The sequence below is a fragment of the Tetrao urogallus genome (assembly GCF_951394365.1).
Source record: "Tetrao urogallus genome assembly, chromosome: 4".
Lineage (NCBI taxonomy): Eukaryota > Metazoa > Chordata > Aves > Galliformes > Phasianidae > Tetrao > Tetrao urogallus.
This window is the reverse complement of record NC_136817.1, coordinates 65,917,309-65,941,218: the sequence shown is the minus strand read 5'-3', so window position 1 is coordinate 65,941,218 and position 23,910 is coordinate 65,917,309. Positions and strand designations below refer to the sequence as shown.

The 23,910-nt window shown below is 45.0% G+C and overlaps 1 protein-coding gene across 2 annotated transcripts; it reads right to left on the bottom strand.

The window, feature by feature from the left end:
- Nucleotides 1-22,168, bottom strand: SMYD1 (SET and MYND domain containing 1; the record flags this gene model as incomplete). Of its 2 annotated transcripts, XM_079534504.1 has the most annotated exons (10): nt 1-296; nt 1,579-1,747; nt 2,514-2,677; nt 3,196-3,288; nt 5,508-5,700; nt 8,287-8,325; nt 10,216-10,346; nt 11,272-11,485; nt 12,157-12,333; nt 22,032-22,168. In XM_079534504.1, the coding sequence occupies 10 exons, from the start codon at nt 22,166-22,168 to the stop codon at nt 138-140; spliced, it is 1,476 nt and encodes a 491-aa protein (XP_079390630.1). In that variant the 3' UTR covers nt 1-137. The 2 variants fall into 2 exon arrangements, with proteins under 2 accessions (XP_079390630.1, XP_079390631.1); XM_079534505.1 differs by lacking the exon at nt 8,287-8,325.
- Between the last annotated feature and the right edge of the window lie 1,742 nt (nt 22,169-23,910).

The window sequence follows — 23,910 nt, the reverse complement described above, 5'->3', positions numbered from 1 at the left end:
CTGGTCCATGCTCTCAGACTGGTGGCACTGGAAACAATCCTTGGGGATGTATCACATTCACATATCACATTCCCCATGTCTGGAGGTCCCACAGGTGGTGTTACCTAACAGGCATGACTTTGTGTCAAGCTCAATATTTATTCCTTCTTGTGGAAGAGGCTCGGTGGGGCCTCATTGCTGGGTTCAGGCATGACTTGAATCTTTTGGTTTTTGAGGGCAGCTTCCCTCATCTTGTAGTACATGAACTCATTCTGCTGGAACATGCGCAGCTCCATCTCTGTCTGGACACGCATGACCTGAGAGACACAACAGATTAAACACCTGTGATGCAGGAGATCTCAAAGCCAGTGAAAAACACACTGCCTAAAACTGAGGACTGTCCATCAGGGATGTTCTAAGCCATGTAATGACTCTGATTCTTCTTGCTCCAGGTGTCCCAGCAGCAGAACCAAGGCTGACTGGACAGAAATAGCATTTACTTTCTCAGAGCTGGTTGCCTGTGACCTATGAAGGTGAATAAGGCATCAGCCCTTCCTGCACCCAGCCCTTCTGCAGGCTCCTGGAAAACCTCATCCCTGGATTCACTATGAACAATCATTTATAGTGCTGCATTATGACAAAAGTTCAGAAGGGATTTAAGGAAATCTTTTTACACCTGTCTGTAAGTTCCTTCAACCTTTAGTTTAGCAGCACAGAGGTCAAAGATCTAGTATTTTCATCCTGAAGAAAGTGAAAAGGGAAATACAGGAATGAAGGTGCTGGAGTCTTACCCTATGAGATGTAAAGAGGCAAACAGTCAAGAGACTATTTTACTTTAGGCACAAGACAGTCATTCTTCTGATAATATAAAATTGCACTAAGATTATAGCTGTGCTGTTAGGGGGACTAACATCAATAAAGGATTTAATTTGGCACTGCGTAAGTTTTTTTTTGGCTACTAAAGGAGAATACTATAAAGCCAACAGGCCATTTGAGAGAGTTAAAGGATAAAGAAATGATCAGCCCTCAGATGCAGTCATATATAGTTCATCACAGCTCAACATGTGTGATTCTCCTGGGATCTGCAGCTCTTGACATTAAGCTAAAAAATACACATATCAGTCATTTGAGAAAAAAAATAAACTGCAGTCCAAAAGGACTAGGGAGTGGTAAATAAAGAAGAATGGTCATCAATACAAGATGAGGAATATTGGTTGGTAAGCCGGGAACAAGTTCACTATCTGTAATTTGATACAGCCAAATTGAATGCCATCCATCTGAGAGCAATGAGGTCAGGCTGTTTGAAGAATGGGAGGCTCTGCCCTTGGGCTCAGTGTTTCAAAAAAAGATTCAGGGACTCAGTGGCTATTTTTAAAGCATGTACTGGTGCAGAACAAAAGATATTTTTCAGGGATGAAAATTTCCCATAGGAAGGAATGTGCACGATCCAGCAGACTAAAATGACCTAGAGAAAAGGATGGCACTAGTAAGAAGCAGCCATAACTTGACCTGTCTCTTACAGATGGGCCGTTCCTACAGACTGAATGCAACCTCATCCAGGCAGATAACAGAGGCAAGAAGGGAGATCGTGACACCTACCTCCAGGTCTTTGGTAATTGGGTGGGAAGGTCCATGGGTTATCAGGAGAATGGCATAGGCTTTACAGATCATGCTGTGTCCAGCTTCAATGAGGCCAGCATGCCAGTGGGTCACTCCTGCTCGCATCACAGCCATCCCCAGCTGTGCATTGTTAGGATGGTATATTTTCCTGGAAAAGCATTGAGTAATTTTAGTTCAGGAAAGATCTCAATTCCCAAATGTTTGTCAATGATGTGACATGTTTTCCAGAGAGCAAACTGTTTACTCAGTTGAATATTCTACTGAATTTGTTGCCAGGAAATGTGCAGCCCCGCTAGGGGCACGAGGGCATGGGTTACACAAGGACACAAGGTGTTGTGAAAGAGAATGAACAACCTGCAGACAGTGTGAGCTGAACACCTGGCTTGGAGACCTGATCATGCAGCCCAGATGTCACCAACATCACAGGTGTAATGATGTGCCTAAATTGAAAAGGCAACAATCATCAACATCTCATTAACTAAGGCCTCATTACTCAACCATATTACTCAAGAGTGAAGGGATATCTTGAGTGACAGTCATTTGACACAGCTCCTCTTTTCTCTGCAACTTATCTTTCCTGCAGGTTGCAGAAGAGCAGACCAGGTCCTGCAGCGATGATCTCTCTGTCCCACACTCAGGCTCTGTGCTTTGCTACTAGGGCAGCCCTGAGATGCTTCTGAGCAAACCAAAGAGGCTAATGAAAGATGACCCAAACTACTTGTCATTTACAGTTAAGTAATTCAAGGTGTTTGAAAGCATTTAGGAATGGGTTCCTCTCTGTCTGGTGATCAGATCAAGATCTGAATGCCAGCACTTTCGTTCCGATGGGAGCAGACTAAGAAAATAACTTCTATAACACATTGCCTAACACTGCATAACCAGAGAGAGCTGCCAAAAACAGAGCAGAGCCATACATGTAGCCATCCACCATCCTCTTGGCATATTCAGCTGCTTCCTCAAACATCTGGAGGTAGGAGAGGACCTCAGAGGCAATGCTGAGGATCCTCAGGAGGTAGATGTTTGTGTCTCCCAGCACAGGCTCCTGTTTCTTCAGGCACTCACGGCACAGCTTCACAACCTACATCAGAAAGCAGGGAGAAGAAGGAGAAAGTCATAGCACCACCGGCCCTGAAGCTGACACTCCTGAGCCTTGTGTGGTCCACACCAGTCCTAGAGGCCAAGTCAGACTGCATGAAGGTTGGAGAAGATACAATATGCTTTTATATGTCCACAGCATCAGTCTAACTAAATGATTTGTGCTCAAATCTTCCTCTACCAGGGTTACTTTCAGAAAGTAAGCAAGGAAGAAGTGATTATGCCCCTCCTGCCATCCACCCAACCTCCTATAAGCACCTTGATGCAAAGAATGCTCCTAATCTCCCTGTGAAGGTGAAGATGTGAACAGTCGCATTTCCACTTGCTTGTGTGTGTCAGTTTTTGTGATCTGAACTGCCAAGAGGACAGGATGTATGTGGAGACATTCAGCTTATGGAGATGGAACTTTGTTTCACCTATACATCTTTGACTTAGGGGGGACAAGACCTAATTTCCTTGGCACCACCTACACAGCAAGAGAGCAAGAGCACAGGGACTCACTTCATGGTAAGTTCCCTCCAGGCGGGCCTTGTTGATCTTCTCCAGCGTGTCCTTGGAGAACTGGATAACTTCCTTCACTGTCTCTGCAGAAGGCTGGCGGACAAAGTTAGGAAAATTGGTGAGAAGTATCCACCACCTGACATCCAGGCACTATACACATCCAAGCATGCCTGATGAAACACTAACCAGCCCCTAATTAGCCACCTCCTCTTCCTCCATTTATTGCTGAAATATAATACAATTATATTCAGTACCATCACTTATCCTCCGCTTTTCCAAGCCATTTGAATTTGCGTTTTCAAACAGTTCTAGCTATCACAACCTTCCTTTTGATAAATGGAAAATCTGAAATCAGGCCACAACTGCCTGGTTCTGGGAACTTGCAGGAAGAGCCTGGCCAGGAGACACATGACCAAGACAGAATACAGGCACATGGCCAGCAGACAGAAAGCAGAGACACAGAGATGCAATGAAGAATGAAGAGATTGGGATTTGTAGAGCAGGACAGCTCCACTGCCTTTTTACTTGGTTGATGGGATTTGTGAGGAGTCTGAGATTTAACAAGCTCAGAAAAGCTCTTGAAAATTTAGTATGGAAGGAAAAACAGTTGCATTTCAGAGCTATATGTCCCATATGTACATGGTTATGTATGTTATGAATTATTATTACATATTATTAGACTGAAACTGTTACAGCTGGTCAGATTTCAGCAGCTGTCTGAGCAGCACAAAGGGTGTCCTAATGGCAAGAGCACATTCATTCAAAGGCAATGTTAATGTCACTCTGCTGTCTGAGAAAAGACTCCCAGAACAGGCACTTCAGCAGCACTTCCACAGAAGCTTTATCTAATAAAATTCTCTCCTGCATTTACTAGACCCCTAATCCTGTTGCCATTATAAACAATGGGAGCTTTGCTACTATTTGGAAGGGATGATGGACCGGAGGCCAGAGCGGCTGTTGAGGATGTAATCTGTCCATCTCACGTTTATTCATAGAGCTTTTTCCACACAGCTGTGAGTGCTGCTGCTGTCAAGCAAGCGAGCCTGAATTCAGGGAATGCAATACAGCCGATGTGCTCTGAGGGTGAGGTCAGCCTGGATACTCATTGTCTGTGGATGGAGGGCATTTATAATAGCTGAAATCATATCTTGTATAAAGATACCAGGAAGCTTCTTCTATGCCAGCAATTCAAACAGGGGAGTGTATATCCCCCAAAGTGCACACAGCAGAACATATGGAGCGTTCACAATACAGAGATGGTGCGTGTCAATGCTTGACAGCAGGCTTTGAATAAGAGATGAGATTTTTTATGCAGCCCACTGCAGGAGCAATTTGAAAATTCTTCTTCTGCATCTGGGACTGGGAGCTTCAGTAGCCAGGATTAGTTTTAAAATGAAGCTTGATAGTTTAGCAATGGGAATTATTTAGCAATATCTTTTGCAACAATTTATCTTTTGTAGAGCTTACAGGAATAGAATGCCCCTTAGCTAACACTGACACAGAAGAAAAATAGATTTAAGCAATTATATCCTTGGGCACAGGAATAAAAAAAAGAAGATCTTAGAGCTATCAACGTGCTCTGAAAATAGGAGCTGCTGGCCAAGCAACACATCCTAATGCTGACAGCCAGACACAGCCTTACATCCTTCTACTCGATAACTTGTCAGATTGCCCAGCAAAACACAGACAACTGAAAAATGCATGGTCCAACACACTAATTCTTCCCACCCAAGCAACCAGGCACAAATGGCAGAGCATAGAACAAATTCATTCTCACCAACCAGTGCAAAGACGGCCTGATGACTGGATTCCCAGCTTCCCAGAGCCAACACAATGGTACATCTTTACAAACTGTACAGTGTACGTAGTGCCAGTTGGTCCTGTTCTCATGGACTATTATATGTATATACATAATATATGATACAGTATTTTCTATTCTGCTGTTGTTCAAAACTTTGATTCCATTCAGTTCCTGTCAAAAAGTCCAATCTAAATACCTGGATTTTTCTCAGTTCTAGACCTCATTTTCTAATATTTTATCATTCTGCCTTTTGCTGGACTGTTAGGTTAGAGTTAAAGGCAACTTTTGTGGGCTTTTTAAAAATGAAAACCTGTGTGCCTGTCATATAATAGAGATTAAACTGACCATGCATATTTGAGTTGTTGTTGGGCTCAATAATGTTTCAGTCCTAGTCTCATTTTTTGCATTGGCACTGTTCAGACTGCCACAGTCTGACTCTGGCACTGTTGGGTGTCCCTGGGCTGTGGAGGAGACACAGCCACCTCTGTTTGAGAGCACCACAGGACCATACCTTGTTGTCCCCCTCCTTCACTGCCAGCATCAGGTCATCTTTGATCTTTTTCTTGCAGTGCTCACAGGTGCAGTCAAAGTAATACTGCTTCTTCAGCTGCTTCTGCCGCTCCTCACTCACATTGAGGAAGTCCACATAGGACACAGTCAGCTCATCTCCTGGGGAGATCTTGCTTAGTGCCCGCAGCTCAATCCTGGGTGCAAAGAAGACGAGATATGGAATTGAAGAAGCAAATGCAGCCATAGATACATCAGGGACAAATTCTGCTATCAGAATCAGCCCTTGCCCTAAGCTACTGCTTTAGCAATGCAGAGATGTGCAGCAGCCTGGTTAACTGAACAGTCACATCAGTTTGTCCTGCCCCCATGCCAGTCTCTGGCTGGGATATGCTGAAAAGCAGAGAGAGTCCCATCCTGGGTGAATAATGGGATGAACCCAGACCTAAAATCTTATTATGCTGGAGAGAATCTCACCACAAGAAAACCCCTCGATCAGAAGTACACGACAAGGCTTGTAAAATGCTGAGTTTGGACTTCGGGTCTTTTTTAAGCACAGCTTGCATACTGCTTGTAGAGATCTGGCTAGACTCCCAGATCCTCAGCTGGGCTGCTTTCAGTATCATTTTCACTCTGAAAAGTTGAGATGTGCCCTTTGGATGTAGGATAAGAGATGCCCCAATCCGTTTCATGCATCTCTACATAAAGCCTTAGAAACAGTTGACCATGAATAGTTTATTTTCTATATAGACCATCTGAGCTGATACCTAATGCCAATATCAAACACAGGGAAATCACCATTCTGTTACTAACCCAAAACCCAGGGTAAATGCTTGCACTGACAACAGGCCTCTGGAAAGCCTGTTTTTTGTACCTACCTTTATCTCAGGCCTTTCTCTGTAAGACATCTTAAATGATGTGGACACACAAATTTCCTTGCTGTTTAACTCCAGCAAGATAAATATGTTAGTTCCTCTGGGCTGTCCCTCCATGAAAGGGTCTGGATAAGCACCATGCTGCCTCCTTTAGGTCTCACCATGAAGCCATCACGTTTGTATCAGGTCAACTCTGTGTTTTAGAAGAAAGCTCCTGGGGGATGCTCCTGGGTGGTGAGGCACTGGCACAGGCTGCCCAGGGACCTGTGGTGTCCCATCCCTGGAGGTGCTCAAGGCCGGGTTGGATGGGGCCCTGGGCAGCCTGATGTGGTGAGGGTCAACCAGCCCACGGCAGGGGTTGGAATTGGACAGGCTTTAATGTCACTTCCAATCAAGCCATTCTGTGATTCTATGTCAAAATGTCTCACCAGGAGAGGGAGCTGATGACTGGAGCACTATAGGCAGGCTGGTAGCTAAAAGCTCTCTGCGTCCTTAGCTTTGCTAAAGCTGCTATGAAAACTACACACTGAGGCTGGTCTTGACTTTCTCTGGGCATTAGATCATATCAACAGCATATTTCATTCTAAATTTATCACTGAACGTGTCATCATAATGAAGGGTAGCTATTAGACCTGTCAGAACATAAAAAAATGCCAACCAGAGAAAGGTACAACCAGCTACTCCAGGAAAAAGCACACAAAAAGGAGTCATTTCCACCAGAAAGGTTTACACATAGAAACATTCCTCTTCACACTTAACAGGATCCTCATTAAAATGAGTCATGCAACCAAAAAAGCAAGCCTTTGACTTTTATGATGCCCCTGATAGCCTAACTACCATAGGTATATTTTAAGCAGTCATCTGTGGTGATGAGGGGATTGATAACATTTCAAACCAGCCTGGACACACGTGGTATATTTTAAATCTACAGTTAGAGAGACACTGTCAGCTGATAACCTCACCAAGCACATCCTGTGCTCTTTCCCTCCCTAGTGTCTGCCCCAGGCTCCAAGGACCTTGAAAGACGTGCACAGAAAGCACTGGGGAGCTTAAAACTCAGATGGTCCAGAAACAGCAACTCTAATCAGGAGTAAAACCCAGTTGCTCACTTTTATGGTACTATCTGTGATGCTCTGAGTCAATGGTAAAGAAGTTTTTCATCTCTTATTTCAGGAAATTTCCTGGGTTTTTTTTTGGAAATGAAGTTTGAAAACAACAGTGTCCCTGTAACTGGACTGCATACAACATACCAAGTGTATGAGCTGAGGTAAAGAATTTTCCTTCTTTTTTTGGCATACTTTTCAGGGATTTCTCAGGCAAAAGAGAATGCTTGCATCAGGTAACAGTGGCATCATTAAAAAGTAAAACATTAATCATGTACTACAATAAAAAAAGGATAAAACCTACATCTCACAGTGTTGCTATTGTAGACAATGCATTCACAGGGCACTGTTTGTTGCAGAAGAGACATGGACTATTTAGTATGTCAGTAATGCAACCATTTCTCATCTCGTAGTATGCAAGGTTTTATTTTGGGCTGTGTAAGATTAGCAAGACCTTGTTCTGACTTTCATGCTCTAGCTGCACTTGGGGGGGAGAAATGAGAAGTGGAGGGGAAATACTGAAACAGAGGAAGCCATGGGAGAGGGCAGAAAGGAAGGGAGGGAATTTGCAGTCAGGGAGACATTACTGCTATTATTTTAATTTAATACAAAATGCAGAGTTAAGTGAGGTTTGGGTTTAGTGGGACTTTACACAGGGAGGAGAAGAAGTTCAGAAAACAGAAAGTGAAGTTTTCTGCAAACAGAGGGTTTTTGGAACCCCTCGGTGCTGTTTGCAGCTGTGTCATTAACGGGGCATGAGGGGTACATGGCAAGGGGAAGGACAAGGCTTTCAAGAGTGACCCACCTCATCTGTGTGTGGAACATTGATCTTACAGCCTCATGACTGAAAGACAAAACAGACATCTGCAGATTACACCGGTACAAGCACAACAACAGAAACTGGGTGAACTGGGTTGGTTGGGGGCACTGGAGCTCCCGATGCCTGTCACATATCAGTCAGCATAAAGGTACAAAGAGCTCTGCTGTCCCTGTACAGCTACCAAATCACGCATCACCGGCTCGCAGTGGCTTCAGGGACAGCTGTCCTGACACTGTGATTTTAAGAGCGCTGTCAGCCAGTGGATGAGTAAAATGCTCTGCTGACATTTTGCAGGGCTGGTTTTGTGCTGACCAGAAACATCTCTCTGACATCAGTAGTCATGCTCTCCAAAATGCAGCTTGAAATGGGAATTAGACTGGGATATCAGCAACCGTGCTCTGTAATGAGTTTAGTGGGTCCTCAAGCCCAGCGTTGTGCCTGGAGTGCTGAGAGCTCAGTTCCTGCAACAGTAGCTGCTCTTATCTCCAGTTTTCCTAGAAAAGAAACCTGGATAATTTACCTGGCCAATTAGCTAATGTAAGCAGATTTATAGTCATGGTCATGGTTTAAAGCCAGCAAGAGGATTTGTGCAGGAAATTCATCAGGCTGCCACACAAGCAAAATGTCATTCCTCTACTTACCACCCAGAATCTCAGGTTTGGGGGCTACCACCCCTTCCAGCTACCTTCTCCAGCACCCAGGCTGGTCTGAGAGGCTCCTCATCACCCTGTATGTGACCTATAGCAACTGGCTATAGAGCTCAGGCTGCAGCTGGCTCTGGATCACAAAGGTAACCATCCTAAAGCACTTATCTTTTCTCTTTGCTTATTCCCCAGCTGCTTGATAATACTGGTTATCATTTTAGCAGGTAAAACTGGCAGTGAGAACTGGAGTGCACAAGCAATGTGTTAAAGGAGAGGAGGCTGTGGGCTTAGGCTCATCACTGATGTTTGCTGAACATAGGAATGTATAAAATCTTAAGACTGAGCAGAAAACTGATAAAACACCGAGGCTGTGGAGGTTTTGGCAAGCAGTTTCCTTCAGTTAATGTCTTGCACATAATGCTGCTTGCTGGATCAGCAGCAGTTTAGGCTCCTCCTGGCTTAGGAGGAGTTGGAGGGCAGAGCATCCCTCCAGCAGCTAGGCACTGAGAGCAGCTGCCTCCACTGCCTGCTCTGCTGGGATATTCCTGCAATCCCACTGTGCCTTTCAACCTCTTCTTATCTCACACATCCTGCAGATATTTTCTTGTAGGATTTGGGTGGGAAATCAGAAGGCATAGCACTTTAGGGCATCCAGCTCTTGCATGTGACTCTGTTTGCAGATAACAGTCACATTTCTCATTAAGAATCTACTGCTAAAGAGTTTATCAGTAATTAATAGAGACTGCAAGCTCCCAAAGAGATCAGCATTTGTGTTAAGGATGGCCATAAACACATCAGTGATGGTGATACATGGCTGATTGCAAGCTTCAGTTATGAGAAACTCTTGGACTGTGGACTCAATTTAATCTTGAATAATTCATTAACTGTAAGTACTCCTTAACTGCTTATGAAGCCTTAATTGAAGCTATCTAGGTATCTACTTGCCACCCTATCTGTCTATTTTGAGTATGATTTCAAAACTCACAAGGGAAATTTACTTGCTGGTTCATTGGATTTGAGGTCAAACCCTGCTGAAAAGCTCTGTGTATTTGTTTGGTCTATCAGACAGCATTTTTTTAAATAACAAGAGAAAAAAATAGCTCTTCTTTAAAAAGAAAACCATAAATTTTTGTTGCTGGACTAGAGAAGGAAATGAGAATCGATTTTCTGGGACAGGGATCTGACACTCTGAGGTTAGCAATCTGTTATGTGCATTGGCTGCAAGGATAGGTCCCCACTGTGCTTGAGGAAAGCAACGCACTGCACTCACTTGCCATTGTTGAAGATGACAGTACAGTTGGGCCAGCAGTCGTGGTTGGCCTGGCAGAGGTTGGGGAAGATTCCCACACCAACAGCTTGCAGTCCTCTTTGGTCACTGAGGGTAAAGGCATTGCAGTTGATCTAGTCCCAAAAACACAGGCAGGAAGAAGCACGAAAGGAGAAAAAAGTTGAATTCAGTTACATTCAGGATTTCTCAGCTGCTTCTGATTGTTTAGAAGAGGCACAGCTTGGTATCCCACCTCCAAACTTTAAGGAGAAAGGAGAAGTGCCTACAAGATTATTGTAGGAGGTAATTCTAGAAATGATAGTTGGTGAAGGTGCACTGGTCTCTTGTATGGATGGCTCCCTGTGCCCAATGGGTTTGCTCTGCTGGGATGCTGTGTGTCCTTGGGGGAAGTTGATGTTCCATGGGGTTAACGAAGCCTGACATGCACTGACTCACAGCAGGGCTGGGGGCAGAGCTGCTCAGCCTCACGGACTTTCTCTCTCTGCACCACAAAAATTTGTAGTTAACATTTTAGGAAAGGGTATTATGAAATCTTTTCAGTATACTTTACCTATTATGTGTATATATATATATAAAAATATATATTAAAAAAAATGTAAAGCATGTAATATTGTAACAGAATAATGCGTAAACTAAAATAGATCTGCTACATTCTCATATATTCCATTTGAAATATGTTTACTAAAAATATGTTTATACATTTTTTCTTAGCTCCTCCAGGTGCAGAGTGATGCCCAATTGGACTTGTGGTGACCATGCAGCACCTGAGATTGAGAGAGCCATTTGCCTGCATGTTTAGACAGACTGCAGACCTTTTCCTGGCTGTGCCTCAGATTTCTCTATGTCAGTGCAGAAGTGATGTGTATGGCAAATGCAGCAGTATTCAAATCACCTGCAGAAAATGCTTGTCTTGGCCATCTCAAGGATGAAATCAGGAATCCTCAACTCATTCATTTTGGTTTGAGACTTCCCTTGGGCACCTGGCATAATCCACAGCATTAAAGAAGCCCCCTTTGCTTTCTCACCCCTTTGACATACCACTCCAAATATGTGGGAGATGTACTGCATGCCAAACTGCTGGCTCTGGGCCGGCCAGAACTCCAAGAAGCTTTCCACGTCGATACGGAGGTCCTTCTTCTCCTCCTCATCAAAGTTCTCCACGTGGTTTTGCAGGTCATCAATAGACACCAAGCAGTTCTCCGACAGCCCACTGCCTTCTCTCTCTATCCTCCACAGGATGCGGGCTGCCAGCCTGGCCAGGAGAGATCCCAAGGTGCTAGCACCATGCAACACCAGACCCTGGTGCTCGTCTACTCAGGTTCTCGTGCTCTTCCACCCAGCACAAGGACAGGGACTGAGGGGCCACCAAAATTCATTCATCAGTGGGACACTGTGTGCAGCCAGGCCATACAAGACAAGTTCAGCATCAGCTGGCTTATGGCTAGTCCCCATCCAGGAGTTTTGAAGGGAAGGAAGACACAGGGGTTTCCCATGGCATCTATGTTCTTATCTGGAGAAGTCATACAGAACCCCAGCCCTGGACAGCTTCTTCCATTTCTGTGGGGATTCCTATAATTTTGTTACTATGGAGCCGGGACATAAATCAAAATCAGTAGATACTGGAGCATCCCTGCTTTTCCCACTGAAACTGTGAAAGGTGGCTTTTCTCATTCTGCTGCTGTAGGGTTTTGGGTGTCTAGCACCAAACAAAAGCAGGAACACAACCCCTTCACACTGGGCATTCCTATAAGCCCCAGCCTATGAGATCAGGGATGTTTGTGGCCTTCCCCAAAGCAGTTCCCACTATCACACATCTAACTCAGGACACCCAGAGGGATTTCCTATCCTCTCCCATCATTCCCCGGCCTGGTGGTGCACCAGACAGCCAGGCTGTGGGCTCAGGTCCTCGGGAGCCACTCTCACCTGATGTTCTCAGTGGGTGCCTTGCCGTGCTTCTTGATGGCAGAGCACTCATTTTTGTGGTTCAGCCAGGCATCTCTCTGGCAGGTTCGGTCACAGTAGTAGGCAAACTTGCACTGGCCGCAGCGATGGAGCTTCTCCTGCCGTTTGAAGCAGGTGTGGCAGACTACATGTGTCAGGCTGGAAAGACAGAAAGTAAGCTTATGCCTCAGTGATAGAATCATAGAGTCGTAGAATCATTAAGATTGAAACAGACTGTTAAGATCATTGAGTGCAACTCCAACCCATCCCCACCATGCCCACTAACCCATGTCCCTCACTGCCACATCTACACAGTTCTTGAACTCCTCCAGGAGCAGTGACTCCACCATCTCCATGGGCAGCCTGTGCAAATGCATTACCACTCTTTCAGAGAATAAATGTTTTCTAATAACCAACCTGAACCTCCCCTGGCACTACTTGAGGCCAGTACCTCTCACCCTATTGCTGTTACCTGAGAGAAAAGGCCGACCCCCACCTCGTCACAATCTACTTTCAGGGAATTACAGAGAGCAATAACATCTCTCCTGAGCTTTCTCTTCTGCAGACTGAACCATCCCAGTTCCTTCAGCTGCTCCCCATAAGACTTGTACTCCAGATCTCTCACAGCTTCACTGCCTTTCTATGGACACACATCTCTTAGTAGTGAGGAGCCCAAAACTGAACTAAACTTGAGATGTGGCCTTACCAGGACCATATACCAGGGGACAATTACATCCCTGCTCTGGCTGGCTATGCTACTTCTGACACAAAACAGCATACCATTAACCTTCTTGGCCAGCTGGATACACTGCTGGCTCATGTTCAGACAGCTGTCAACCAGCACTCTCAGGTTGCTTTCCTTTGCACAGCCTTCCAGCCACTCTGCCCCAAGCCTGTAGCATTCCATAGGGCTGTTGTGACCAAAGGGCAGGACCCAGCACTTGGTCTTTTGAACTTCATACAGCTGGCCTCAGCCAAGTGATCCAGCCTATCCAGATCCCCCTGGAGGGCCTTCCTACCCTCAGGCAGACTGACTCTTCCTCTAAACTTGGTATCATCTGGAAACTTAGGGTAATGGCTAAACTCCTTCAGGCAAGGGTCCTTTCAGCTTTCTGTCCATGGGCTCCTCCTACACACTGTGATGGAACCTCAGACATTCTGGGAGGATGGACAAACATCCCACCTAGCTTAATCCTCATACACTTGTCTGATGCTGTTGCTTCCCTATTTGGCTATGTCAAAGAGAAAAATATTTTGTTTAAAGGAGGAAAGCAATAAACCATTCCCCAGCTCTCAGCCCTCTTTTCTGCAGTTTGTCTGCTCCTTCTCAGCACCACTGCTGTTAACAGGATTTTCAGTCTGGTTTTGTTTTCCGTCTGGCCCATGCTGAGCAGAAAGCAGACATCTAATGGGTCTGTCACTCAGTAGAATAAGAACAATGTCAAGGCAATGAGCCAGCCAGTGCTTCACCTGCTTGCAAAGCCTCTGAATTTGGCTGAATTGAAACCCCTCCAGGGGGGTTCTGCGTAGGGCCTGGAGCAAAAAAAGGAGCAGTGACCACCACAACACCTGACAGACTTAGAAGAAAATGGTTGAGAGGGGTGAGTATGATTCTGTGTGGTCCTGGCTGCTATCTCAATATTTATTTAGGCACAGTCATACTGTAGGGATAAAAATACACACAAGAAATGCTCTGATAATCAGCAGACTGGAGGTGTACCACAGTAAAGAAGACTGATGGATAGAGGTGGTTATATAGGGAAACCCTGCATTTGTGCTGCTTGAAACAAAGTTATTTTTCTATGAAGTAAAAGCAGCTTTGCTTGACACTTCTTTCTGCCTCTGGACCTAAACTGCATCTGTGTTGGCAGACCTGCATTTGGTATTATGTTGGAAATGACATAAGAAAGCCAAGAAAATATCCTCCTTCAAGGTAGATCTCCTCATCATGAAGTCTTCTCTTGTATGTCTTCTCCTCCCTTCATCAGACACAGCATGTATCTCGGCTGTCTAACACCAGGTGACACCAGACTGCGTGGCTTTGGGGCTCTCCTGGTCCCAGGGATTCCAGAAAGATGCTTAGGATGGACGAAGGGCTGAGGAACCCATTCAGCCAACCCCAAGCACAACTGCCCAGCTTGAATGGAATTTCAGCTGCCTCAGGGACACACAAGCAACACCAAACAGTTAAGGACAGAAGAAATCTGACCTCCGAAGTGCTCATGTAGCACCATCTGGGATAGGACATGGGGCAGACTGACTGTAATACCAAGTTTAGGGGCTGTAATTGTGCTTATGAACACTGTAAGATTTTATTAATAAATCCAAGAGGGTTTTTATATTCAAAAGGGCAATATGGTGCTGAGCTGAGAATACTGATGATTTAGTGCTTGTTTCAACATATAGCACCCATGGGGATGCTGTTAAACAGCGAAGTAACAAGGGCAGTGCCTGATGTGGGGATGTGCTCTGCTCTGTTTACTCTGACATTAGCTTTAGCACCGTGCTCTTTAGGTCACTTAAAGCTGTCCAGCAGACAGGCTAGCAGTGCAAATTCCTCCTTCCAGTCTAAAGGTCTGATGTATCTCTGGTGCCAGCAGCACTAAGTGGTGCTCACCGCTATTCCTCTTCCTCAGTCTGTGGTTTACTGTGAGCTGGATGAGCACAGCACAGCAGGGAAACAGCTTTCAAAAGCATGTTTTCTCTTTGGGGACTTCAGAAAAAGATTTCCAAAAAGCATCCTACCATTGCATATACATAACTATAACCAAGGGTGAGGAATATATCAGAGGATACTGATGAAGCCCAATTTGATATCCACCTTCCAGGAGTGCCCAAGGTCTTGGACCCCATGTGCCTTGTCTCATGTGTGCAGTTGCTTACTTGTGTGACCCATTTCAATGGGGAGGAGAGGGAGACCTTTTGGGATTTTGGGATTGCTGCACCAGCAGGCTTTTTTTCCCCAGCAGTTTTCTTCTCCAGGCAGCTGCACTCTCCTCTGCCTCCAGCCAGGCTCAACAGCATGAGGGAATTAAAATTCCTACTGCTCAGACACCGCTGTGTTTGGGGGAAGTTCTCCTCATTGCAGAAATCTCACTGACCCCACAGAACATTATCATTGCCCACAGCAAGGAAACAGGCATGGGGAAGAAAAAAAATGAGTCGACAGTCACGAGAAAAGACTGTGCCACAAGTAGGAATCACTCCCATAGTCACAGGACTGTCTTGCCTCTTCCCCTACATAAATACACATATATATATAAAAACACGTGTGCATGTTTATTTCTATCCCAGTACATTTAAATGCTTTTTCATTCCTCTGGCACTACTGCCTGAGCTACTGGAACCACCCACCCTGTGTGTTGGCTCAGGCAGGATGGAGAGGCCCACTGACATAAAGCAGGTTGATTTGCAACAGGCAACACCACGTGCAAAAATGAGGTTTGGAAAATGACAGCAAGCAGTGCTGGTTCAGGGGAGCGAGCCCAGTGCAAGGCAAGCAGTCAGCATGGAGAAAGAGGGAGTGCATGTACATGGAGGGGGATGCAGCCAGCTCTATTAATGCAGATGAATAGCTGGGAGGTGGTGAAAAATGCAACACTGTGCTCTGTCAGCTGTCAAGTCAGGGGGGCAGAGGTGCAAGAGAGATTACATTCCTTGTAAGGGAAAGGAGAGACAGAGAGCTGATAAAACCCACATGGTTGTGTTGTGCAGTGAAGCACAGAGAGATATCTCACACCGGGAATGGGGCACCCTTCTGCTGCTTGCCTGTTTTGAAGGCAGAGAGAAAGTGAATGGGAAGCTAAAGAAGTTTCCCTGCACTGAGGAATGGTAGGGTGGGTGTGAATACAGTGCAGCAGAACACCAGTTCTGAAGCAGTTCATCTTCCCAGCTCCCCCAGAAACAAACAAAAAAAACCAACAAAATGCTGGCTGCAGATAGAATTATTCAGTAATCTGAGTAGGTTGACAGGCATAAAAAATACCTTGTTTTTCACAAAACTCTTATGGGATCCTCAGAAACGGTTAAAAAATAATAATAATTAAAAAAAAAGAATGGATGTATTAATAATACACCAGGTCTTCAAAGGCCTGTGCTTAACTGTTGGTGCTATAAAGAAAACTGGAAAGACACGAATATTTGAGATCAATTGCCTAAATCTTCAACAAACAGCACTCAGCATTGACTGCAAGTCTGACTGCAAGCCCTTAAATTACCCAAGAGTCCTACATGCTCCTGTCCTTCCAGAGAGCCAAATGCCCCAAATGGGGATGGAAAACTGGGTTGCCCTTTGGCCCAGGAATGAACATTATGACAGGTTCTGATACCTGTATCACAGAATCACAGAATTGTAGGGGTTGGAAGGGACCTCCAGAGATCATCGAGTCCAACCCCCTCCCAAAGCAGGTTCCCTACACCAGGTCACACAAGTAGGCATCCAGGCAGGTCTTGAACCTCTCCAGAGAAGGAGACTCCTTCAGTATGTTTGCAGGTAGACAACACCAAAGACTTGCAGTGGTCCACAGTCTCTCCTGCAGTCACCTCTGCAATAGTTAAGATCCTCCAAGGACATAGAGTTAAACCCAAGTCTCTCAGCCTGTGGAAACCATTGGTTTATAAGACCTTGTCTGTGTCAGTGCTATGTCAATGTACACTGCAGTCCCTGGGGTGATCTCCAGCCACTCATCCACCACCTCTGTGTGTTCATGTGGTGGAAACTGTGAGTCTGTCTATTTTTTTTTTTTTCTTAATCCTGGCCAAAAGCAAGATCTTCATTAGCACAGGGATTTCTTCAGCCCATCTCAGTCTTGCCAGGTCAGGGATTTAGAACTGACCTCAGGGGCAGATGCCACTGATTGACTCACTAGATGACTCTATGAGGAGCCTCAGGTTTCCTCGGCCTCTGCTCCAAGTGTCAGCTAAGTTGGACTCTGAGGGGCTCATGAACTCTGCTGTTACGTGGATGAGATGTACAACCACTGCTATTCCTGGACATAGCTACTGTCACAAAAGCAATGATTCAATATGCCAGCCAACTAATGCAAGAGGTGACAGTGCTGTCAGCTAAACCACGGCTCCCACAAGCACAGCTCTCAGTGAAAGCAAAAGAAGCTAATAGCTCTAGCGACTGCTTGGACTGGATTCAGATGGATTCAGATCTGTAGGACCTGCCAAGACAGAAGGCTGAGTACTGCCGCAGGAAATACACTCACCTCATCTTTGAGACATGCACAACCTAAACATCAGGCAACCATTTCCCACCCAGCCCCCAGAGCACCTCATTCACTGGTTTGAAAAAGCAAGCTGAGATGGCTGAACTGCAAAAGAATAGAGGAGGATTTCACTGAATAGCTACTGGAAGTGGTAGAATGATCAAAAGCCATTTGATGTGAGTTTATTCCATTCTGTACAGGATACATGTCACACACAGATGATACAAACACCTAAGTTCATCCGCTCCGTTTCTGTTCCTGGCTGTCTTGGCATCCCTCTTCACAACAGCATACAGAGGATGATAGAATAGCCTAAGAAGCAGGCAAAGTGAATGTATTTGGGTCCCACTTCATACATCACTCATCAAGCAAATCTTCAAGCGATCTTAGCTTTCTACCACATGATACTGTTTGCTTTGACTGCTCTCTTTCAAATCCTACTAGTTAAAGAGCAAGCTCATAAAGAGAAAGTTGACAGAAATATATCAGGCTTCTCCATGCCTGTAGGAAATAACTCTTATAAACTGGAGAGCTGGCATACATGAGAAGGTCACATACTGTACATTGAGCCCAGGTGAAGGGAATGTCATCATCCTGAAGGTAGCTGTGAGGAAAGGAGACCTGAGATCTTCAAGGAGAAAGCGAAGAGGGAGGGAAGGATTAAACATTAGTACATAAGCAGAGCATGATAGCATGCTTTACTTAGAGGCATGCTTTACCAGGCATGCACAGTGGCTTTACAAATTGTAAAAAGATCCAAAAGGGGCAAATAATTCCTTGAGAAAATCTGTTATTTCCAACTTTCTGCATCTATTTGGGGGAAAGAGAAGTTGATGCTGATTGGCATTTTCTGAGTGCTATTTGAGCTGATTACAGCAAGGCTGATTCAAGCACAAATCAGAAAGTTTGTTCACACACCCGAATAGCAACACACAGGAGATCACAATGAGATCTGCCCCTGCTTTCAGTCAGTATTCACCATTTCTCCCAACAGGCGGTTCTAGTTTGGGTAGAAGCAGTGGGCTTGATGTGTTAGTCAGTGCCAGGAAACCACAGTGTCAAGTAACATGTTAGCTTCAATATGAGGTGGCTGATGTCTTTAGAAACCTTAGCTTCTCTTTGAGTTTCCTGTACTATTGGATCAGAGGTCTCTGGCATCGTGTAAAAGCTGCTGCTCAGATGACCTTCACTGGGTTGAAAAGTACACGTCCCCATTAGCCTAAATGACTTCAGTGACCTTCAGGGGTTTGTTTCCTGAGTGGGATGCAGCTTACATGTTTGGACACCTCATCTGCGCCCTGTGTTAACTAGAGCTCCAGTCAGAACACCCAGTATGGTCCGGAAAGCAGTTCTGCTCACCGTGGTGGTGTCAGCCTTCCATGCACATTATTGAGCTCCATTGACTGTAATGGGCACTTGGGGCTGGATTCACTTTGCCTGGACATAGGAGCCTGATGTTATTTTAAGCTCTGCAGGGACTCTCATCTGCCCTGTAATGTTGTTCCAGAGGAGGCCTGATTCTCATAAATCCCCATTTGTACCTGTCAGCCCTAAGAGGATGTCTCAGACAACCCAAAGTGAACTGCTAGACAAAGCTCCACATTGCCCTGTAGGAGGATCCACTTAAATTGTCTGGTCTTATTTGCGCAGAGTATAATGGCTGGATATAAAGTTTTTTCAAAGAAGGTATTTTTCCTTTTGCTTTCAAAACAAAATTCTCAACACCTCCTCAAACTCATTCTCCTAATAGCAGACATTCATTCAGTGCAATTGGTGACAGCCTCAGGTTAAAACTGCTTCTGCAATTTCTTGCATCAATATGTAATTCTACAGTTTCCAGCAGGTGGCTTTCCCCACTGTGTGGCAGAGTAGTGCCTCTGCATAGCTTAAGTCCAAGTGTAATTTATCCTCACTTTCTGCTGTGAAGTACTGTATTTAACACTTTCTGTTCTTCACCAGGTCGAATGGTCATCAGCTTTTCTGGGTCTCCAGCATTTCTTCATCGCCTCCTGTCGCAAACCAGTTTCATACCTGTGCACAAACACAAGCTGCTTTCCACCCTATGGTACTGCCACACGAAGAAAACAGTGTTGTACCTCTGAAGAGCTGCTCCAGTTTATCTAGAAAAGATGCCTTCACTTTGCCTGCTGTTGCCACAACACATGCAGTCACATAGATCACAGTGTGGTCATTACAGTATTATGGCCATCCATATTAATCACAGCACAGCCAGATGCAGGTTTTCAGTGGTTCAACATCTGCACCATGACCAGACTTCCCATAGAACGGAGCTTCTAAAGTCGTTGCAAGGTACAGACCAAATTTTCAAATTACCCTGCACTCCTGTGCTTCCATGGTCGCCTTAATAGATGCAGAAAGTTGAGCTCTGTGGAAAATCTCATTACCTGTTTGGTAAGATCTGAGCTGAAAAATTAAAGCTACCAGTCACTCATATTTGAATTCCCTTTCCATAATTCACATACTCACTGCTTTTAGCAAGACTCTAAGATGCTGAGTACTAGAAGGATCCAGGCTATCCTTCAAGAGCAGTCAGCTCAATGGAGTTACGTGCAACAGTTACATGCCACTTGGACTGTGGTAGAAGGCACCTCCAAAACCAAAGCCCCATAAATGTGTGAAAAACATCAGAGCAGTTTTCACAAGCAAAATGCATGTTCACATTCTATATCAGGCTAGGATACCCCTGCTGAGCACTAACCAGCAAACATTTAACTGGCAACATCTGCCTCAGAGAGTTTGGGAATTTCACCACTGACACATATGAAGTACTTAGGGATGAAACATGCCGCAGGAGGGTAAGAGTCAACTACTATTGCACGGGAGCGTGAAGAAGCAGCAGAGAGATAAGAATGACTGAACCCATTCCCATGCTCTGCAGTCCCACAGATGTGTTTATTTAACCACTTTCATGCTCTGGGACTTAAATAAACACAGCCTGGGGAGGGAGGGAAGCACAGATCTGCCCGGCCCAGTGTCTCCTGGAAATCTACACTGACTGCAGCCTGGACTGCTCTCCTATATGCACGATGCTCACAACATTTCCTGTAGAAGAAAAAAAGTCAACCAGCAAACAAAAGGCAAAATGTTTTCAATGCTCAAATTAGTATTTTTAATAGGGTGTATGAGAGAAGTCATTATCCATAGGAACTTTTGAATAAAACACAGAATCCAGCAAGTGGCACAAATGAAACTAAAGTATGAGAGCTAAGAGGGCACGTCAAGGAGAGGTGGTTTTGTTACTAACCACTGTAATTGAATACAAGGTTAAGAATTCAAGAACATTAAAAAAAAGACCACTTAAATTGTTCCTATAATTGTATACATTCACAAACATGTTCATTCACCTGCCACATAAGGGCAAGGAAAAAGTGAGTGAAAGACATAAAAAATCTTATTCCTTGCTCTGTCCATTTATCCTCAATTCTCTGCTGTTGCCAGATCATATACGAGCACAAATCAGCTTCAGTTGCAGCACTTAACAGGGAGGATGACCAGCATTAAAACAAAAATGTTTTCGTTTAATCTGTTTGAATCCTAGACTTTGTTAGCAGAACTGATTCAATCAGAGAAAGCTCAGCTAGCAAAGCTTTGCCCTGTTTAATTCTCTAAAGCCACTGGCAACGTGGGGCAAAACTCAGCTTCAGAGCTGGTGCCTTCAAGGAGTGCTCACAAATTTCCTAAGCCCAGAATGTCAGCTGACATCGAGCTCTTCAGTTAAAACGTTTGGGACAAATTCTATTCTCAGATACTGCATTATAAGGCTGGACAAATCCCATTTATATCAGAGGCTCTAGACTAGGTTTATTCCGCAGGAGGTTAACATAGAAATTGGTTCTTTGTGTCTTTTAGCTTTCAGGCTATTTAAATCAATCTTCCACTAATATGAAGGGCAGAAGTAGGCACCCAGAGGCTGCTCTGGCAGCACAGGCTGATCAAGTGCTGTTCACCCTTGAAATAAGCAGCAGAAAAGAAAAAGGCATCTGCACCAAAATTCAGTTTCTGGCTGTATCAGTATGAACAAAAAGTTCAAATTGCTCCTGTCTAAGAGTGAAAGTAGAAACTCAACTTCTGTTAACTTAGCTAGTTATAAACATAAAACTACTTAAGGAGAAATAACACCACTTGTAGATCTTCCAGTTTGAAGACAGCTGCCTGTGGAGCTACACATGCAGCTCTGGGTGGTGGCACACATGAGCAAAACACAGTGTAACTCACTGTTATCACACATTATACGTTGGAGATTTCAGCAAAGTGTCTGAGACTGCTCTCACTGAATTACATTTACTCCTGCAACTCAGTGGAATGTAGCATGGGTCCAGTTTTGTGAGGCACTGAACACACGCAACTTTCATTGCATTTGGCAAAAGCAGGCAGAATCGAGCACCTTGCAAGCTCACATCCTGAAAACAGATTGTGCCATGTATATAAAGTGAAAAAACAGCTCTGAGCCCTGGGAATGATATCACTGTAAGCTGGGAGTGCATAAGTACAAAAGTGTTTCTAACTTCCCTTCGCACCCCTCTTGATGCTGTCCAGACACTTTCAAGCTTTCACCCACCCAGCCAGATGAATTTCGCATTGAGATGACTTCTGAACTCTGTTTTACAAGTCCTTTTCTCTTACCTATCAAAAACCACAGCAGCGTAGGCTGGCTCTGCAAAGATGACATCTCCGGGCAAGAATTCCTTCTGTGCTTTCAAGCCCCTGCCTTTGCCTTCAGTCGTGAACACTTCAACTGATTCCATTCCCCCTCTGGTCATTCCCAGGTATGAGCAGTGAGCCAAATCTTCTGTCACCCTTGTCAACTTCGCCTTGCCACAAGACCACGTTTATAAAAGGGCTGGCCTACCCCCACCCCCAGCTGCACCGTATCCCATAGGAGGGAGAGGGGGTGGGAGCACGAAAGGCAGGAGGAGATCTTCCACGCACTACTGCCGACCTACACAGGGCCGGGTCTTCTGCTTCTTAGGAAACCCCCTCCAAAAAACACGTTTGGAATTGTTTCTCCCAGCCACAAGTAGTTGTGTATGTTAGGACTCAGACTAATTTATACACTCCCATTGGAGAGGGAATGTATTCTCTTTGCAAGGGTATTTTTAGCAACCACATGCTTCTGTCTCTCAGGAAGCAACAGCTGAGACAGTGGGATAGGGAGTGCTGGTATGTGTATTTTTGACCCCTTCCACTGTCATCTGGCTTTTTCCAGAAATTAAACAATGCTGCTTTATTTTTACCCTCTAAGAGATGGACAGTGTGTTTAGAGGCAGGGAGAGCAGCGAAACACGTGCCCTGCAATCCTCTGCCTCTTCCATTGCCACTGGAGCCTGGAAAAGGAGCGTCACTTCCTAAACATTAGCAGCAAGCACACAGAGCAGCGTGGAAGGAGCTGGAAGAGCAGCAGTGGTTTGGCACGAGCTGCAGAAATAAGAAGGACATTTAGATATTTGCACATTTCTGGATGCAATAAATACTTTGAGATTACAAAACATTTGAGGGCTTCTTACCTCCAACACTGGAAGAGATGACTCAAGGCCAAGATGGATGTGGCTCTGGGCAGCCTGGTCTGGTGGTTGGTGACCCTGCACATGGCAAGGGGTTGGAACTAGATGATCATTGTGGGCCTTTTCAAACCAGGTCATTCTGTGATTCTATCAGAGAATTTGCCCCACTCTAATGTAAAAGGGGGATGCAGGACAACCAGAGAGAACCCAGTCCCTTGCTTTGTCTTCTGTCCCCAGCAGGCAGTGTATGTAAAAAGGAAGGCTTCCACATACAGCAGTTAATCTCGCTATAGAAATTGATCCCAGTTTAGATTTTCATTTAGCTTTTATGTTTTTTTCCTCTAATAGCATTTTGTGAGGCTGGTTCTTGGCCATCTCAACTTCCCACTGCTGGGAAACCTGATTGTTTCCTTCTGGAAAAGGAAGCAGATACAGATACGTCACACAAATGTCATTATTTGCTCTTCTAACACCTCTTTGCTGTACAGAAAAACAGAACGGATTAACAGGGAAAGCGAGGCACAGGGAGGCAAGGAGGATAACTCTTGTGCATCGCTTGGCTGTAAAAGAAATGTTTTGCCTAGCCAAAGACACGGGAACTATTGCTGTCCACTTCAAGACAGTCTCCGAACTGCTTCGCATCTCTGAAAAGCTTCTGGCAAATTTCCTTTCCTGCAAATGAAGTACCACACTTCAGTTCCATTATCCTGAGTTACAGTCTGCCTGAGCGTGCCAAGCACAAACAATATCAATCCACAACTCTATGGACTCATGATCCAGGTGCTCATGTGATTATTAGCAACATTTCCTTAGAACCACACGACTCCAGCTCCCACTGAGGCTGACAGAGCTGGCTGCACGAACCTCCTCATATTTATTCTGTGCGGTGCATACAAATCAGCAGAAGCAATCAGCCGCTGAAAGCAGTCTGACTTTTAATTGCAGCAGTCACGTCCAGATCCTCAGCGCCACAGAGCACGGGCGGCGATGCGGGCGCTCTG